The following is a 16,484-nucleotide window of genomic DNA, read 5'->3' on the forward strand; positions in this document are numbered from 1 at the left end:
ATGGTGATCTTGTAATCAAATTATAGTTTCAATAAACAAACAAAATTGCAACCAAAAAATGGTCAACAAATTACCCATTATGTTAACAAAAAAATATTTATCCTTATCCATACCCAATAAGCTAACAAAAAAGAACTCTACTCATACCCGTTTTGTCTAATATGATACGGATCCGGTAAACAGATAAAAGAGTGTCGTTGACACCCCTGCAGAAATCATTTGCTCATGACCGTTCTATAATCACAACACAATATGCTTAATTAAAAATAAAATAAAAAGAATAAAAATACCATTTTATTTAATGGAAACAATAGATCCATTAAAAGCATGAAATTTACTCAATGTAATCTCAAACATACCTTATTATTAACATAATGATACCGAGTGCGCACAACATATATTAAAACTGAAACATAATGAACAAGGAACACACATGCATAAAGAAAAAAAAAAAAAAGGAACTGAATAAAAGCAAGAGCCCGAAAGAAGCATTTTAATTTTCTATTACAGTAACATGCTCTAGATTAGGACGGTTCTTCAGTTTCAGGCATTGAGCAACACGCAGTGTGGTAAGTTGTGACATAGCCATCGGTTTCACCTCCCAAATCTCCAAGTTCTCTAATTTGAAAAGTTCTAAGAACCGCAATTGTGGAAACCCATTTGCGGAACAAATCATTTTCATCCCTGTGTATGCTCCACATTGTAAACTCAGATATTTTAGTGCTTGTAGTCTTTCTAGCACGGACATAGGGTCTTCCTTCAAACCAGACTTGATTAAGGTGAGCTTCACAAGATTTGGTGGAAATTTAACATGATCTATGAACAGTTTCCGACAAATCCATTGTCCCTCAAATTTAATTGAGTTTACCGTCTTAAGATTCGGGAATGCCCTAATATCTACAAACTCTGACGGTACAATGTCGCCTATAATTGTCATTGAGAGGAGATTAACCATGTGACTCAACACATTAGAAATAGATTTCCAGTATGGATTTGATTTGGAGTCTGGATTGTCCCTATTTAAAAGTGCTAACTTTCTTAAGTTGCTCAGAAACTGCGGAAAGTTTTCTAGCCATGACTCATGAACCGTAACTGTTTTTAGGATTTGCAGGTCATCTATATTTGTTGTCGAGGGTGCGCCTTTAATTGGGGGGCTAGGGTTGACATATACATGACGAAGTGTTTTGATGTTCCATAGAGATTCAGGTAGGGTTTTTATGTTTGTATCCCTAACATCTAAGGTTTTGAGCCCTTTGAAGTCCCCAATATCTTCAGAAAGCTCAGATATGTTACTACCCCTCAAGCTAAGATATTTTAGAAAAACATGATAACTGAGACGAATGCCAGGTAAAAATGTGTGTGGCATTACACATTTCCTCAATTCCAACACTTGGGGATACCCGATTCGTGTCAAAATGTTTTCTCCCAAAACATTCATATCAAAATCAAAACAGAGTACAGAAGAGAGAATAAAATTCCTCCTGTATTCTTTAAATTCCCCCTCCGTGTATTGTTTCTTCTGATCATTATAAAATGCTACACGGTCCATGGAATCCATTTCACGCTCGTTTGGATTGACAACCAAAAAATTATCCTCACGAGATTTTGTGATGCAAAATTCATGAATAGATTGTCGACTTACTCGGCAACATTTGATTGCGCCTGAGATTGATCTCTTTAAAACCCAAACTAACGACCTGCAAGCAACAAGGAAAATAAATAAACACCAAGTACATATATGTAAAAAGAACAAAATTTCAAGATGGACATGATCTTTTTATCTATAATAAAATAAAGAGACAATTTGCATAAATGAATACAAAATTTCTTTGTTCTTGGGGAGTGCAGTATATTTTAAGATTGTATATTTCTAGTTGGTATTGTGCTAAAAAAGTAAAAAAAAAAAAAAAAAAAAAATGGTAGTAGAGTGACCATTATTAGAATTTAAAACCAGCAGTGCACCATTTTTTGTCTCATCTCTTGAAAGTAGTAGAGTGACCGTTTACTTTAGAAGTACAAAAAATGGTGCTTTTATTGATCATCTAGTATACCAGAACAAAAACAGTTTTATTGATGAAATTCAGTTTACAAAGGAATCATCCAATTATTATTGAGAATGGATAAACCATCCTCAGTTTAAGAAGTAGAGTGAGCTAACAATAAATCACCTATAAATTATAAGATCAAATGTCAATTTTCGGAAATATTAGGAATACCTTTGAACAAGTTGCTCTAGATACTTATTTGCAGTCTCTTCTATAGTCTCTCCATCATGTTCTTCAACAAAATCACTAGCAATCCATATCTCTTGTAGAGACCTTGCAGGAATATCATAATTTATTGGGTAACATGCTAAATAAAGAAAGCATGCTCTGAGAAAGAAAGATAAATCATCATAGCAGCAGGTATAAATGTGCGACATATAATTATTAGAAGCACCATTGTTGGACTCTTTGATCTTGACCAGATCATCTTTCACCCTTTCCCATGTGTCGTAGGCCATTGGTTTGACCGAAAGGAGACTCCCTATAAGGAGAAGAGCCTCAGGCTGTCCTTCACATGCCTGGGAAATCTGTTGAGGGAGATTGTCCAGTTCTGTGGTTAACTCTAATAAGAACCCGACCATTTTATTAGGGTCTTTCAGCTCACGAAGAGCTGGAAACGCTGTTATGAGAAGGATTGCTACGCTCTTCTCATCATTTGTAATGCAGTTTGAACTATTTGCGTTGGGAAGAAGCAAGTCTTCCATGCTTTTTATGTCGTGAAGAGAGTCTATAACTGCATCTATGTCGACTTTGTGCTCTAACTCACCTGCTACTTCGGTGTGCTCCAAATAATTGCAGGAAACCAACTCATCAATCCAACGATCTTGCATTCTCTTATTATCTCTCATTCCACCATAACTCAACCATTCTGTGCACTTGCTGGAAGGGTCAAAAATCCGCCTCCTTAAAGTTCCTACTCGTCTGGACCACTTTTTCATATACATCATATTATACACCTTTTGGTCCTCATTGTGCCCCGGGGATATCCCTAGGTAATATTCTTTGTATATGTCAGGAGCGCCTGATAAGAAAACTCTGAGGAAGGGTTTAGATAGAATTTCTTTTATGAAAGGTATAGCATCCATCTTTCTTTCAACTTTCTTAAAATAATTAACACCCTCCTTCCCTCTCTCCCTCTCTTGCTATCCTTGTTAATTCAAAACAGTTTAACCCTTCCCTCCCTCTTTCACATCCAATTCAACTGCAAGCTCCACCAAGCAACTGCAATGCAAAAGAAACATTTAAAAAGTACAATTAATGATGCATGACAGAAATCTGACATTGTCAAGTTGCTAAAATTTATCAGTGGGTTTCGTGAGAGGAAGTGTTGGAGGGGGACATTGAGGGATGTTTAATATATATATAATGAATTTATGATACATGTAAAAGCTGGAAAATATTGTTTTTCAAGTAAAATGCAGTCCTTGTTTAGACCTTTGTTTACTAAGTTGAATCCTAACAGATGCAAACACACATGCATGGGATTTTTGTGAAACAAGGCCCCACTTTATTAGTTTTATAATTTTTGTTAGACAAACACCTTTTCTTAATTTTTTAAAAATGTGATGATTTGTTAACTAATTGTCTCGATTCCCACTCCATCATACTCTCTTCCAAAACGGAATATAGATAACCGTGCATTAATTGTGCTGTTTTTTTTAAATTTAATTCATTTTTATATACAATCTATCTAAATTATGAACATTAACATTTTATTTTAACGATCATCGAATTGGTTGCCACTATTATCAAAATAATTTAATTAGTTATCAATATGACTTACTTTTTTTTGTTAACATTTAATTATTATGTTTTGATGAATAATTGGAGTCTATAACTTATAAAATAGTAGTAAAAAATTAATCACATATATATGGTATGAACAAATAATGTCTGCATAGTGTAATTTAAATTCGCTGATAGTTTATAATAGATTAAAACATACTACCGAATTCGCTTTCATGGGACACAATTTTGTGTCACAAATGCTAAATAATATAAAAATGTAAGAGTAAAGCTAGGGTGTGATGTGCTCACCAAGAGGGTTTGGTGAGCACAACTCCAAAAGTATATCGGATCGACATCACTCATGAAGTACATGGATTTCAACGGTTTGGATTTTGAGTTTAAAGTCGATCCATGTACTTCATGAGTGATGTATGTACATATAAAATTTTGAAAGTTTAGAGTTTATTTGTTACACGGTCAAGCGGTCAAAGAAATAATAAAAATTGAATATATAAAACAACTTATAAATTCTCCTTTCGGTCAAACGTACATGGATTTCAACGGTTTGGATTTTGAGTTTAAAGTCGATCCAATATACATCACTCATGAAGTACATACATCTCTCTTGCTAATCAATTGATTTTTTAAATCTCCAAAGTAGATGAAATGTAAACATAATTTCACTTTTGTTGTTCTACACTACACTGTAACAACAACAAAAATAAGTGCAAATGCTTGAAACATATTTTTATTGAATAGAAATTTCAGAAAACTGTGTATATAATAATAATTTTAGTTTTTATAATTATATATCTAATAGGATAACGAGTAGAAAGTAGTTTTTACTTGTATCCTTACCTATTAAGCTAGCATAAAAAAACTTTATTAATGCTCATACCAAATAAGCTAAATGAAACAAGTCTTACTCATACCCGTCTTTATTGTATATGATACAAGTCAGATGAACAGATAAAAGGCCGTAGAAATGAATTGAAAATTGATTTATTTCTTAGAACCGCGATCTTAGTGCAGTAGCATGAGTTCTCCTCTCTCTTTGGTTACGCATGTTCAATTCTCGATAATAACATCTAAAAGATACTGGAGTGTACACGGGGTCCTTTAATAATAAAAAAAATGCTTTGTTCTTTTGGGAGTGTTGTACGCTGCTCAAGTAGAGTCACCTTAATTCACAGTTTACTTACAAAACAAAAACAATTGTGCTTTTATCGATGGTGAATAGGCCAGAGAAAATTAAACAAAAGAAAAAAAAATCAGTTTTATTGATGACCTCTTTTTTACAAAAATATAACTTAATTTTTTGAAACAGAAAAAATACTATTACTATTGGGATGCCATTTATACTGCAAAGAAAAATACTATCCCCAAGCAGTCAATAATAAATTATAAGATCGAATGTCAATTTCAAGAAATATTAAGAATACCTTTGACCAAGTTGCTCGAGACACTTATTCGCAGTCTCTTTTGTAGTATCTCCTTTCTCTAATGTAACAAAATCTCACATCCAATTTGATTGAGAGCTCCACCAAGTAACTGCAATACAAAAGAAATATCTAAAAAAAAGTACAATAAAAAAGTGCAACACACACACACAAATTTATACATTGGTCGAGTAATTGAAATATTGAGCAATATAAATGAAGTAGACATATTAGTTTCGCCTGCTCACTAAAGTTGTGGCAACGCATCAAACTATATATATATATATATATATATATATATATATATATATATATATATATATATATATTTTGTGGAGTGTAACAAAAAAAGCAACTTATAATAATAATTACTTTCCTTTTACATTTACTTAAATAAGACTAACTCGACGGGTATAATGCATTCACATGGAAATCAACTTTTGACCAGATCTAAGTTAACTAAAGAGTCAACTTTATTAGCATTCCGAATTTACCTAAAGACGAGAGCAAGCTCAACTCAAAAATTCCATGAGCTAGGATAGTAAAATACACAAGATGAATCCTATATATATATATATGAGATGGGCTACGGTGAGTTGCCATTAGATATTTATTAGTAAAACACGTTTCTACTTCACGCTGTATTTTTATTTTGAAAGTCCAAACGACCGATCCGAACCATTAGATGTTTAATTCATATTAAAATGTGCTTGGAGACCAAATTTTACATTTTTTTTGAATTTTTTTACTATTTATTAAGCATTTTTTAAAATTGCTGTTTAGCTGTGAACAGTGAAAAACAGTAAAATTTTCTGAACCATCAGATCAGCGACTTTCAAAATTGCTTAATAAATAGTAAAACAATTTCAAAAAATGTAAAATTTGGTCTCCAAGCACATTTCAATATGGAGAACAAGATGAACGGTTCGGATCGACATTTTGAACTTTAAAATCGCAAAATATAAGCGTAAAATATAATAGCCTATCTATATATATATGCTCCAACCAGTTGGATATCAAAATACAAAATTGAAGTCAACTTTATGCCTTGTTATATGTGTATTTCAATGTCTAATTAATATTTGTGTGTAGATATATATTCTTATAGAGTTACTATAGTATTAGGCGCAAACTAAAAAGAGTATTTTTTTTCATAAATAATTCAACATTTATTTGTTACTGCATGACGGTGACCTAATTGTTTGAAACATAAATCATACTATTAATATTGAAATGTCATTTGTGCCAAAAGGAAAAAAGTATACAATAAAAAATCACCTATATATAAATTATAAGATGGAATATCAATTTCAAGAAATATTAAAAATACCTTTGACCAAGTTGCTCCAAGTACTAATTTGCAATCTCCTCTATAGTCTCTCCTTTCTCTGTGGTAACAAAATAACACCCAATTCGACTGGGAGCTCCACCAAATAACTGCAATACAAAAGAAATATTTAAAAAAGTACTATAAATAGTAAACAATTGGAATATGACTTTAATTATGGAGTAGCAAAAATTTGTCAAATGCTAACAACTTGAATGCTGTTGAAGTATGAAACTCTAGACCTTAATTAGAGCCCCAGCCAACCGATCTATCAGGTGCCACCAACAGATCAAGCTAGAACAAGACAAAATGGGAAGGAAATCAGTAACGGAGATAGAAGTGAATCCCAGTTAGAGAAGAGAGGAGACACTCACCAGGTACCGTTGCAGTTTCAAGTTCACGATAGGAGAAATGACCCGGTGGACTCGGCAAGAGAAGAGAGAAGAAGGAGAGCTTAAGTGAGGGAAAGGGGAGAATGTAGGGGTTGATTGATTAGGTGGTGTGCTAGAGAGGAACTTATGGTTAATGTAATGATGAATTTATGATACATCTAAAAGCTGAGTAAATATTATCTTTCAAGTAAATTGTAATCTACGTTTGGAGCTTTATTCCTATCCTCCAATTTGAATCCTAATAGATGCCACTGCACATGGGATTTTTTTCACAAAATTTTTAATTTTATTTTATAATTTCATTATTTGTTCACCTGCAATATACACCATTTATACATAATTTACTTCAAAGAGAGAAGAATTAATTTGAAAGTTGTCTGACATTACATATTTATATATATGTGGAGTAATTGATATATTGAACAATTAATTAAAAACTAAACATGCTACCTCTCCATTTTATCTATGACATTTTTATTTTAATATTTTTGGCTACGTACCGCTGGCTCACTTTTAGTTGTGGTAACGCATCAAATTATATATATATTATGGAGTGTAACAAAAAAGCAACTTATAATAATGATTACCTTCCTTTTATTTAAATAAGACTAAGATGGGTATATCATGCATTCACATGGAAATCAATTTTTGACCAGATCCAACTTGGAATAAATTAACATACATATGCCTCAACTTTTTTAGCTACCTAAAGAGTCAAAAGCAAGCTCAACTCAAGCATTCCAAGGAGTTAGAATAGTAAAATACACAAGATGAATCCTATCTTTTTACTCTACGCACACAAAGTGAACCTTAATATATAAGCTCCAACCAGTTGGATATAAATATGCAAAACTATGTCAACCTTACGCCTAGTTATATATGTATTTTAATGTCTAATTAATATTTTTATATGTATATATATTTATATATATGTCTGTGTGTGTATGTATATATATAGAGAGAGAGAGAGAGAGGTAGTTACTGTAGTATTAGGTACAAAATAAAAAGTATAGCACAATCTAATTAATCAAACAGACAAACTATTCCGATGGTTAATTAACTGGACTGCTTTATAATTTAGACAAACTACAACTTTTAATTAAAGACTACCACCCGTTACCACACCAGTCAATTTAATTAATTACAAGTGATTTATTATTAAATGACTAACTTGACGAGAGTGAAAAAAAAAAAACATTTTATTACTATTTCATATTTCAAATGTAACACTACACTTGTAGAATGTTGTAACTTGCTAACAGAAGTAAGTATAGAATGGTATTTATATTTCTTGTCCTGGATACTTTTAGGTGACCTAGGGAACAAGAAAATAATATACTTTTTGTCCTGATTGCTTGTATATACATTCTTTTGCTTTTTCTGTGGGCCAAGAAAGTAATACAAATTCTTCCTGGACAAAGAGGAGGATAAGAGATGCATTTGTGCAAAGAGCAATATTCGAAACCTATTTCAGCGGCTATGGCTCCACAAGTTTCCTTCAAAGAGAGAGAGAGAGAGAGAGGAAAGGGAACGATACATAGCGATCAAAAGGGAATATGAGTTAGGGTGGCTGAGTTAGAAGATTAGCATTTAATCATTTTAAAATAAAATAGCGTTCAAAAATCAACATCAATAAAATGATATAATTTTACATATCGAGGCTTAAATCCAAGTAAAAGTTATATGAATTTGTATCCAATCCAGCATATCATTCTTCAATATCATATTAGTATATTTGTAAAAGGACAACAAACTCATTTTTAGAGATTAACTCATCAATCAGATGAATTAGTCCATCATTTAATAAATTCCATAAACTCATTTAAATAATTCATTAATTAATTAGATTAATAACTTAATACTTTGGACTTTTATAACAGTCTTTTTATGAAAAATAATCTTCAACTATCTATGGCAGATTTCTCCAGATATGTATAAGATTTCTTCCTTGAAATTCTTCTTTCCTTCTTTGAGTAGATACAGATCTTCCATGAATATATCCGAGTGTAATCTTAACAAGCTCCCATTATGTATTAGGCATTCTCCCAAAATCAAGCAAACTATACAAGGAGTGAATAGTTAAAATACCATTTGAAGACCATATCCAAACTAATTGATCCTGCTTCCACAAATCTACAGTAAAGTTAGAAATTGAGCCTGCAATTCCGTTTACATAAATAAATACCTACTGATTGCCTATTAAAGTCTAAAATGAGTTTCCCTTTAGAAAATAACTTGAGATACTGTAATTTTTGGGTGTGAGGCAATAAGAAATAAATGTGAAATGTTCTATATAAATAACACACATCAACCCATCTGTCAAGCCAAAAAGTGCATTAGAACCATTGCCAACAACTTTGTTAATACCCAAATTAGTGATGGCTCGTTCTTTTATAATTTCTTTCAAAAAATTAAGGGGAATAAATACAACAGAGATGAGGAGGGTAACCCTTCCACCAAGAGATAGGAGTTTTTTTTTTTTTCCAACCTTGCAATCTCTTTACAATTTTGTCTAATAAAATGCTCCAATCATCTATACACTAACTTGTTTCCAACGAAGAGCATTTCCAAATAAGTAATAGGTAAGCTAGTAATTTTGCATCCTAATTTATTAGCAAAGTGAAGCCCTTCTTCTTCTTCAGTGAGATTTAAGGGAATCACCTCACTTTTTGAAAAATTAATTTTAGACCAGAAAGGTTTTCAAATCCTATTAATTAATTAATAACCATTTCAAGGCATCTACATTTATCAATAACAATGTCATCAGCAAAGTATAAGTTTAAAATGTTACTTTACGTGAAAAAAAAATATTTATTTTAACATGATACCTCTCCATGTTGTCTATTGACATTTTTATTTTAATATTTTTGTGTCACTTTATTAACATTAATAATATCTCCAATTTTACACTTTTCACATATTAATTTATATAAATTGAGCCAAGTTGTATGTTTGAAACAGCATAAAACTAAATATGCCACCTAGGCATATTCCGTACGTGGCAACGCATCAATTAAAGTATAATGATTACCATCCTTTTAGTAATTAGTTACGACAGGTATCATGCATTCACGTGAAAATCAACTTTTGACCAGATCTAAGTTGCACTAAAGACATATTTTGACCAGATCTAAGTAACTTTTTTAGTATTAGGCACAAACTAAAAAAAATATTTTGACTAATACATATTTACAAGTTCCAAATGTGGCACCGCAGTTGTAATAATATGTTGTAACTTGCTAACTGTCACGATCCCATCGCTGGGTCGGGGCTCGCGATAAGGGAAGCACCTTCGCATCCATCCATCGTTCTGTCAATCTACGTCGTAATAAAAATAACAAAAAGAAAAAAATTACAAAGTCAGCTACAAAGCTCAGTAATCGGTTATTTAATGATGTGTTTCTCTATAATTTGCTTAATTAAATAAGCATTCAAATAGACTGGATTAATCCACACAAATTAAAATCAAATTATGTCTACATATTTAACTGGTGACAACATATGAGTCTGGTTATCAATAAAAACGAGTCACACAATATTCATATCATTTCATTTCACACAATCATATCATTTCACACATTCTCAGAACACATAATCATACCATTTCAAAAATTAAATTCAAACCTCAGACTCACTTATCTATAGAGGCTGATAGTAACTTCATAAATTATCTCTGTTTTTTATTTTATGTACCAATTTTCTATCAATTAATATAGTTTTTTTTCCTCAATGTTGAGTGTATTAAATTTAAAAGCCTTTTATTGGCTTAGCAACACTTCATTTTTCCCTTTATGTATTTATTTTTTATGATTGTTCTCTATAGATTAAAGGAATTGTATTAATTCATCTACGTTGCTCTTAAAAATATATTATAAAATCTCAATCTTTTGATCCGAATAAATGATTCAAATCCTTGTGCCTATATCATTTGAGTTCGTATAATTTTATAAGTGCATTAACTTGTTAAAATAGAAATGTCAAAATGTGATACCGTTAGATATGATCTATATCATTTTTTCTATGCACATATATATAAAAGTGCATGAAATTTCAGTGATAATTATTTATGTAAATGTAGAGAAAATAATATAGATTGCTTATAACAATTTTATTTTAACATATAAATTTGTAAAAATTTGTTATTTAGAAAAATAAGAAATAGAAATATGTTAGAGGCAAAATAAAATAGAGGCATCTGAACCATCCTCCAAAAGAGTTACCAACTTACCATAATGTTTGAATAAATCAAGAGTGACCATTTGAAGTCGTGTATCAATCATTCAAGTTACTTGTCGCCTAAAAACTTAAAAAAAAATAATAATAAATAAAAAAAATAGAGGCATTTGAACCATCCTCTAAAAGAGTTACCACAATGTTTGAATAAATCAAGAGTGCTCATTTTAAGTGTGTATCAATCATTCAAGTTACTTGTCACCTAAAAACTTTTAAAAACAAAAAAAAGTCATATGACAAAAAAGGATATATCTAAATATTATTTTCTTTCTGTCATTTGCAATTGCTCACACACGATTCTTAAGTGGTTGCATATTTATTTATTTTTACTATAATCTATTAATAATTTGTTGCTGCTTATCAACAAGTAGGGGTGCACAAAAAATTCGAGATTCGTGATTCGATTCGAGTTCGATTCGAAAAAGTTCGAAAAAAATTTGATTCGAAAGTAATTCGGTTTGAAATTAATTCAAACCAGTTCGATTCGAATTAATTTCGAATTCGAACCTGGCCCAATTCGATTCGTGTGATTCGCGAATCTGGCGCAGTTCGATTTGTTACTCTGAGCATTATTTTTTTACTGTCAGTTAAATAGTTATTTGGGCCCAACTTTTTCAGTGCAATTCTCTTGGGCCCAACTTTCTCAGTGAAATTCGTTTATGGAGCTGCCCTCTTGACTCTTTTTCTGATCCTCTGTGGCACAGAGGACTATGAAAAATTATAGAACTGGATGAACATAATAAATAGCTTTGACCTCATGGGATGGTTGGTTGGTATTAGTCACAGACGATCCACTCCCAGTTTGCGTCCTCCTTCCTCCTTTGCTTCCTCCTGCGACACTTTGCTTCCTCCTTTTTACATTTTCTACGGCCGGTCAACACCAATTTTGAACTAATTTCGAATTCGAATCGAACCAGTTCGAATTATACCGAACCGAATTCGAACTGACCTTTTGAGTTTGAAATCATTTTAATTTCGAACTGGGTTCGATTTGAATTAATTTTGAATTCGAATTCGAACCTGGGCAGGTTCGGTTCATTTGCAGGCCTATCAACAAGTTTTGACATGTCAATTATCCCAATTTTATTAAATTCATTTACAACGCAATTCTTGATCATGTAATTATGCCCAATCAATTAATGGCAAAAAAGCCACACATCAAGAAATCAGTCAATACAAAAGAACGTTTGAAGATTTTGCTTCCTGTTCGGGTTTGGCTATCAACCCACAAAAATCCTCTCTGTGGACTCTGGTTCAGTAGAGTTGCAACAGAAGGTGAAAAATACCTAACTCACAACCTCTTGATTGAAAAGATTTATTCCAAGTTAGCGGGTTGGAAGGTAAATGTACTCTCTTTTGCCGGACATGTGACCTTGATCAAATCGGTACTCATGTCTATGCCGGTTTACTTCATGTCTATTGCCAAGTTAACCCTCTCGCACGATTGAGAAGATCAAAGTCATTCTCAGAAAATTCCTTCCTATGGGGCAAATTAGATAAAGAGAGCTACATGCCCTTTATTTCATGGCACAAGATATGTCCACCAATTGAGGAAGGGGGGCTCGGCATCTGCAATGTCAGATGCTTCCACAAAGCACTCTTGCTTCAACAAAGCCACTGTCCTTGCTAGAGCCAAAATGCTCCATGCCAGCAACCAGCACCTAACTGTGCAGACACATCAGAGCCGAGTCACCTACACAGTAATTATAGAGAAGGACAGATGGGTAGGGATGATTGATGCGTCATGGTACACAAATGGTAAGGCTGGGATGGGGATCATGTGGTACAATCAGCAAGGGAGACTTACCAGGGCGCAACCGGGTCCAATTACAGTGATAAATGAAACCCAAGCAGAGGCAACGGTACTGTACCGGGCACTGGTACAAACACAGGAGTGGAATACAGAAGTGCTGATACTGTCAGACTATAAGGTGATAGTAGATACGGTACATTCAGGTGAAGATTAGCGCAATTTCCCCTCATTGATAGCTGCTGAGATGGTGGCAAGGTGCATCAGGCTATACCAACAACTGAGAGGAAAGGTGAAAATATGTCATGTAAGCAGAGAACTACTATGAGGACCCACATAGATTAGCAAACTGGACGAGAACCTCAAATCAGATGTTTGGTGGAGCAAATTATGGAGATGTCAATGAAGGGATAGTTGTAGAAGGCACCCTCAACACAGACATTTAATTTCTCAGCAAATAGGGATTAGAAATGTAGTCTTAAATTCCTGTACTGCAATTTTCCTTTTTATAAGTAGTTTTTGGGAGATACATACTGGTACCGGATCCTAGGTGGTACTTGAGGAATCAGGTACATGTAGTCTCTGTAGGACTTTACTTGTTTGTTCAATTTAAATTTCCATGTAACAGACTTAAAAAATTTATACCAATCAATGCCTACGGGCTTATTGGCAAAAAAAAAAAAAAAAGCCACATAATATTAATATAAATAAAAAGAAATTGCCCATTTCTAAACAAAACTGCTCTATAAAACTAAACGAATGACATTTCTGGTACAACTAACTACATTTTTGGTGCTAAACCATTCACTTTCATCATGCAAAAGTACTTTTCAGGCACTCTTGCACCGGCTTGTGCACAAATTTCGACAACAGCCGGTGCATGGCCATAAAAGCCCCTTCCTCTATCCTCAAGCACAAACGGATCCTGTGATCGTCTGTGCCACACGATATTCTGTGGCACAATGTCATCCACCCCTGCATGTCTCCACATGTGATCACCCCTCCATGCCTCGTCCTCGTACATCCCACATGCTCTCACCTCATGTCCTGTGGGTCCCACATGAACTTCACAGCAATGCTCACATACCTTTGCATTGTACACTAATAACAGTTTTCGAACACCGAATCTAAGTCTCTCCCATGCTTCCAAAGTCAGGTTTGCTATCCATTCCTGATTTTTTATGATCTCCCACTGGTAAAAACTATGCATTCCTTCCAAGGCATTTGGATTTTGTGGGAGGTCAGCTCCAGCCTGGTAACAGAGCTCTAGAACAGCAGGGATGCGAGTGAAATCGAAACGATTGTTGGTAAGGTGATGGGTCTGAACTGGTACCAGTATGTCTTTTAATTGTGGGTCGATCCACTTGTGAGGTTGGTTTTTCGACAGTTGCTTGAAACCGGGGCATGTTTTCATCAAGTGACCAGTCTCACCTACATAAATTTCAGGGCAAAACTCACATGATTTGACAGGAATAACTTGGAGAAGAGCTGAAACACCCTGTATTAATGCAAGTCTTGCTCTAATTACCTCCTCTGCTACTGGTACCATGCGCCTTATTGGGTAGTCATTTGTGCTGTTTCTGGCACGCTTTAGAATCATTGGTTTTAGCTCATTCCAATTTATTTTGGATGCATAATATCTCTCTTGCATTTGCATGAAGGAGAAGAGATGGTGCTGCTGCTTCATTCCGTGCCTCAATGCCATCCAAGCTGTAAGTAAGAGATATTGCATGGAATTTCAAAATTTAAAAATCAAAGAAAAAATGGAGAAGAGGATTTGTGAAATTTACCGTGGATGCAAATCTCCAATTAGGTTTGGTGAAGAGGGAGGAACGGAGCAACCAAAGGAAGGAGAGAGGAACAGAGCCGTGGATGCAAATCTTGAGGCAGGAATGAAAGGAACGGCGTGCGGTGCCGCAGTGCCACCGCACCGGCGCCGGCGTGTCTCTGAATGGAGTCCAACTCTCTGATCGAAATGAGAAGTTCTCCGCTGAAACGAAGAAATGAAATCGGAACGAAAACGTTTCTGATTTGGCAGGATTTGAGAGGGATATATTTCCTCTAACGAAATCACGGGGAAATTGAAAGTATTTGGTCAGAAATGATTTGGTCAAGTTAAAAATACATATTTACCCTGAAACGCTATTCTCTGCCGAGTTTTTCCGTGCGGAGCTGTGCGGCGCTTTTAATCTGGTCCGTTCATTTCGGATCGGACGGACTGGATTAAGAGTTCACCAAATTTTGAGTTTTTTTAAAATTCGGGTAAGATCTGATTTGGTCCGTCCGATTCTAAACGAACGGACCAGATTAAAAGCTCCGCACAGAAAACTCCGCAGAGGATACTTTCCCCATTTATCCTAGTCAGTCGTCATTCTTTCATTTGGAGTTCTTATTTACTGTCAACTATTGAAATCTTACAGCTTGCAATTTCTTAACTGAGAACTTTAAGATAAAAATATTATAAAAAAGGGAGGCTATTTTTGCACTTATTATTTCGCTTAAAATTTTTCTTACTACGTCTTAAAATATTATTATTTTAAATTTTAAACAGAAATTATATGAATGCAAATGGGCTGAGAGTTGATTCGTTGAACGCTTTTTGAAAGGCCCGTTAAACAGACAAATTATATGAATGCAAATGGGTTGAGAGTAGATTATGTGTTAAGATACACGATCACATCTGACATGATGAGTCGATCAAGGATTTTCTTGTACACACAATAATGCCACATTGATGCATCTCTCTATCTCTTTTGGGGACGCTTCGGTTAATATCGGACAAATTAGTTCATAAAATTTCCCTTCTTTCCATCTATCTCCCATCCCTGCAAAATTAGTACATGTCAATATATATATAGATGGGCTAACTTACTTTGAAAATTAAAAAAAGTGTTTTACTTTCCGCTTATATCTTTATTTACAAAGTTTAAATAGTCGATTTGAACCTTTCAACATGTTCTTCATATTAAACTATTATTGTCGATTGGATCAGATGTGTTCTATATTTAGATACACGCATAATATAAAAATTAATATTATTAATTAATATGAGTATCGTTTCAAGTTTATGAAATCACCAAAATTAACAATTATTATCCAAATATTATCAAACACATGCAGAGAAAATCATATGTACTAATTCTGAGTGATACATCAACTTTTATGTAACTATATAGTGCTGAAATGCATTAAAGCAGTATTATTTGTAAATACAACACGTTGTAAAGATACAAAAAATCATATGTTTGTAAAAGAAGTGATATATTCTTTTTAATTAGCACAAACTAAATTTATTGTCATGTCAAGTAGCAACAGATTATGCAAAACATGCTAGAAATGAACTTTCAGTAATACATTGAACTGTACCTGACCTAATTTACTTGAAATCAAATGAGCCAAAAAAATTTAACTTTCATTTGAATTTGATTGCCTGCATGCGTAATGTTACAGTTGTACATGTTTTGACCATAAACTGATGCATGTTTTGTATGCCTCGACTCTGATATCATCCTTGAATCACTGGTTTTATTGGTACATTGGAAACATGGATTTGTACTGGTACCAGTGCTG

General features: G+C 33.5%; 1 protein-coding gene, 1 long non-coding RNA gene and 1 pseudogene across 3 annotated transcripts; all 3 read right to left on the reverse strand.

Moving 5' to 3' along the window:
• Positions 1-493: 493 nt before the first annotated feature.
• On the reverse strand, positions 494-3,130 carry LOC144573976 (putative disease resistance RPP8-like protein 2). Its single transcript, XM_078323814.1, has 2 exons — positions 2,217-3,130; positions 494-1,697 (listed from the first exon to the last, which is right to left on the reverse strand). The coding sequence occupies exons 1-2, from the start codon at positions 3,128-3,130 to the stop codon at positions 494-496; spliced, it is 2,118 nt and encodes a 705-aa protein (XP_078179940.1).
• Positions 3,131-3,217: 87 nt separating this feature from the next.
• On the reverse strand, positions 3,218-6,779 carry LOC144547892 (uncharacterized). The gene is made up of 3 exons (XR_013509180.1): positions 6,543-6,779; positions 5,216-5,324; positions 3,218-3,266 (listed from the first exon to the last, which is right to left on the reverse strand). It is a non-coding gene; the product is annotated as an uncharacterized LOC144547892 (long non-coding RNA).
• Positions 6,780-13,604: 6,825 nt separating this feature from the next.
• On the reverse strand, positions 13,605-14,920 carry LOC144545113 (APO protein 4, mitochondrial pseudogene; annotated as a pseudogene). The gene is made up of 2 exons (XR_013508395.1): positions 14,705-14,920; positions 13,605-14,624 (listed from the first exon to the last, which is right to left on the reverse strand). The product of XR_013508395.1 is annotated as an APO protein 4, mitochondrial pseudogene (transcript).
• Positions 14,921-16,484: the final 1,564 nt, after the last annotated feature.

Source organism: Carex rostrata, chromosome 1 (genome assembly GCF_964058835.1).
Source record: "Carex rostrata chromosome 1, lpCarRost1.2, whole genome shotgun sequence".
Lineage (NCBI taxonomy): Eukaryota > Viridiplantae > Streptophyta > Magnoliopsida > Poales > Cyperaceae > Carex > Carex rostrata.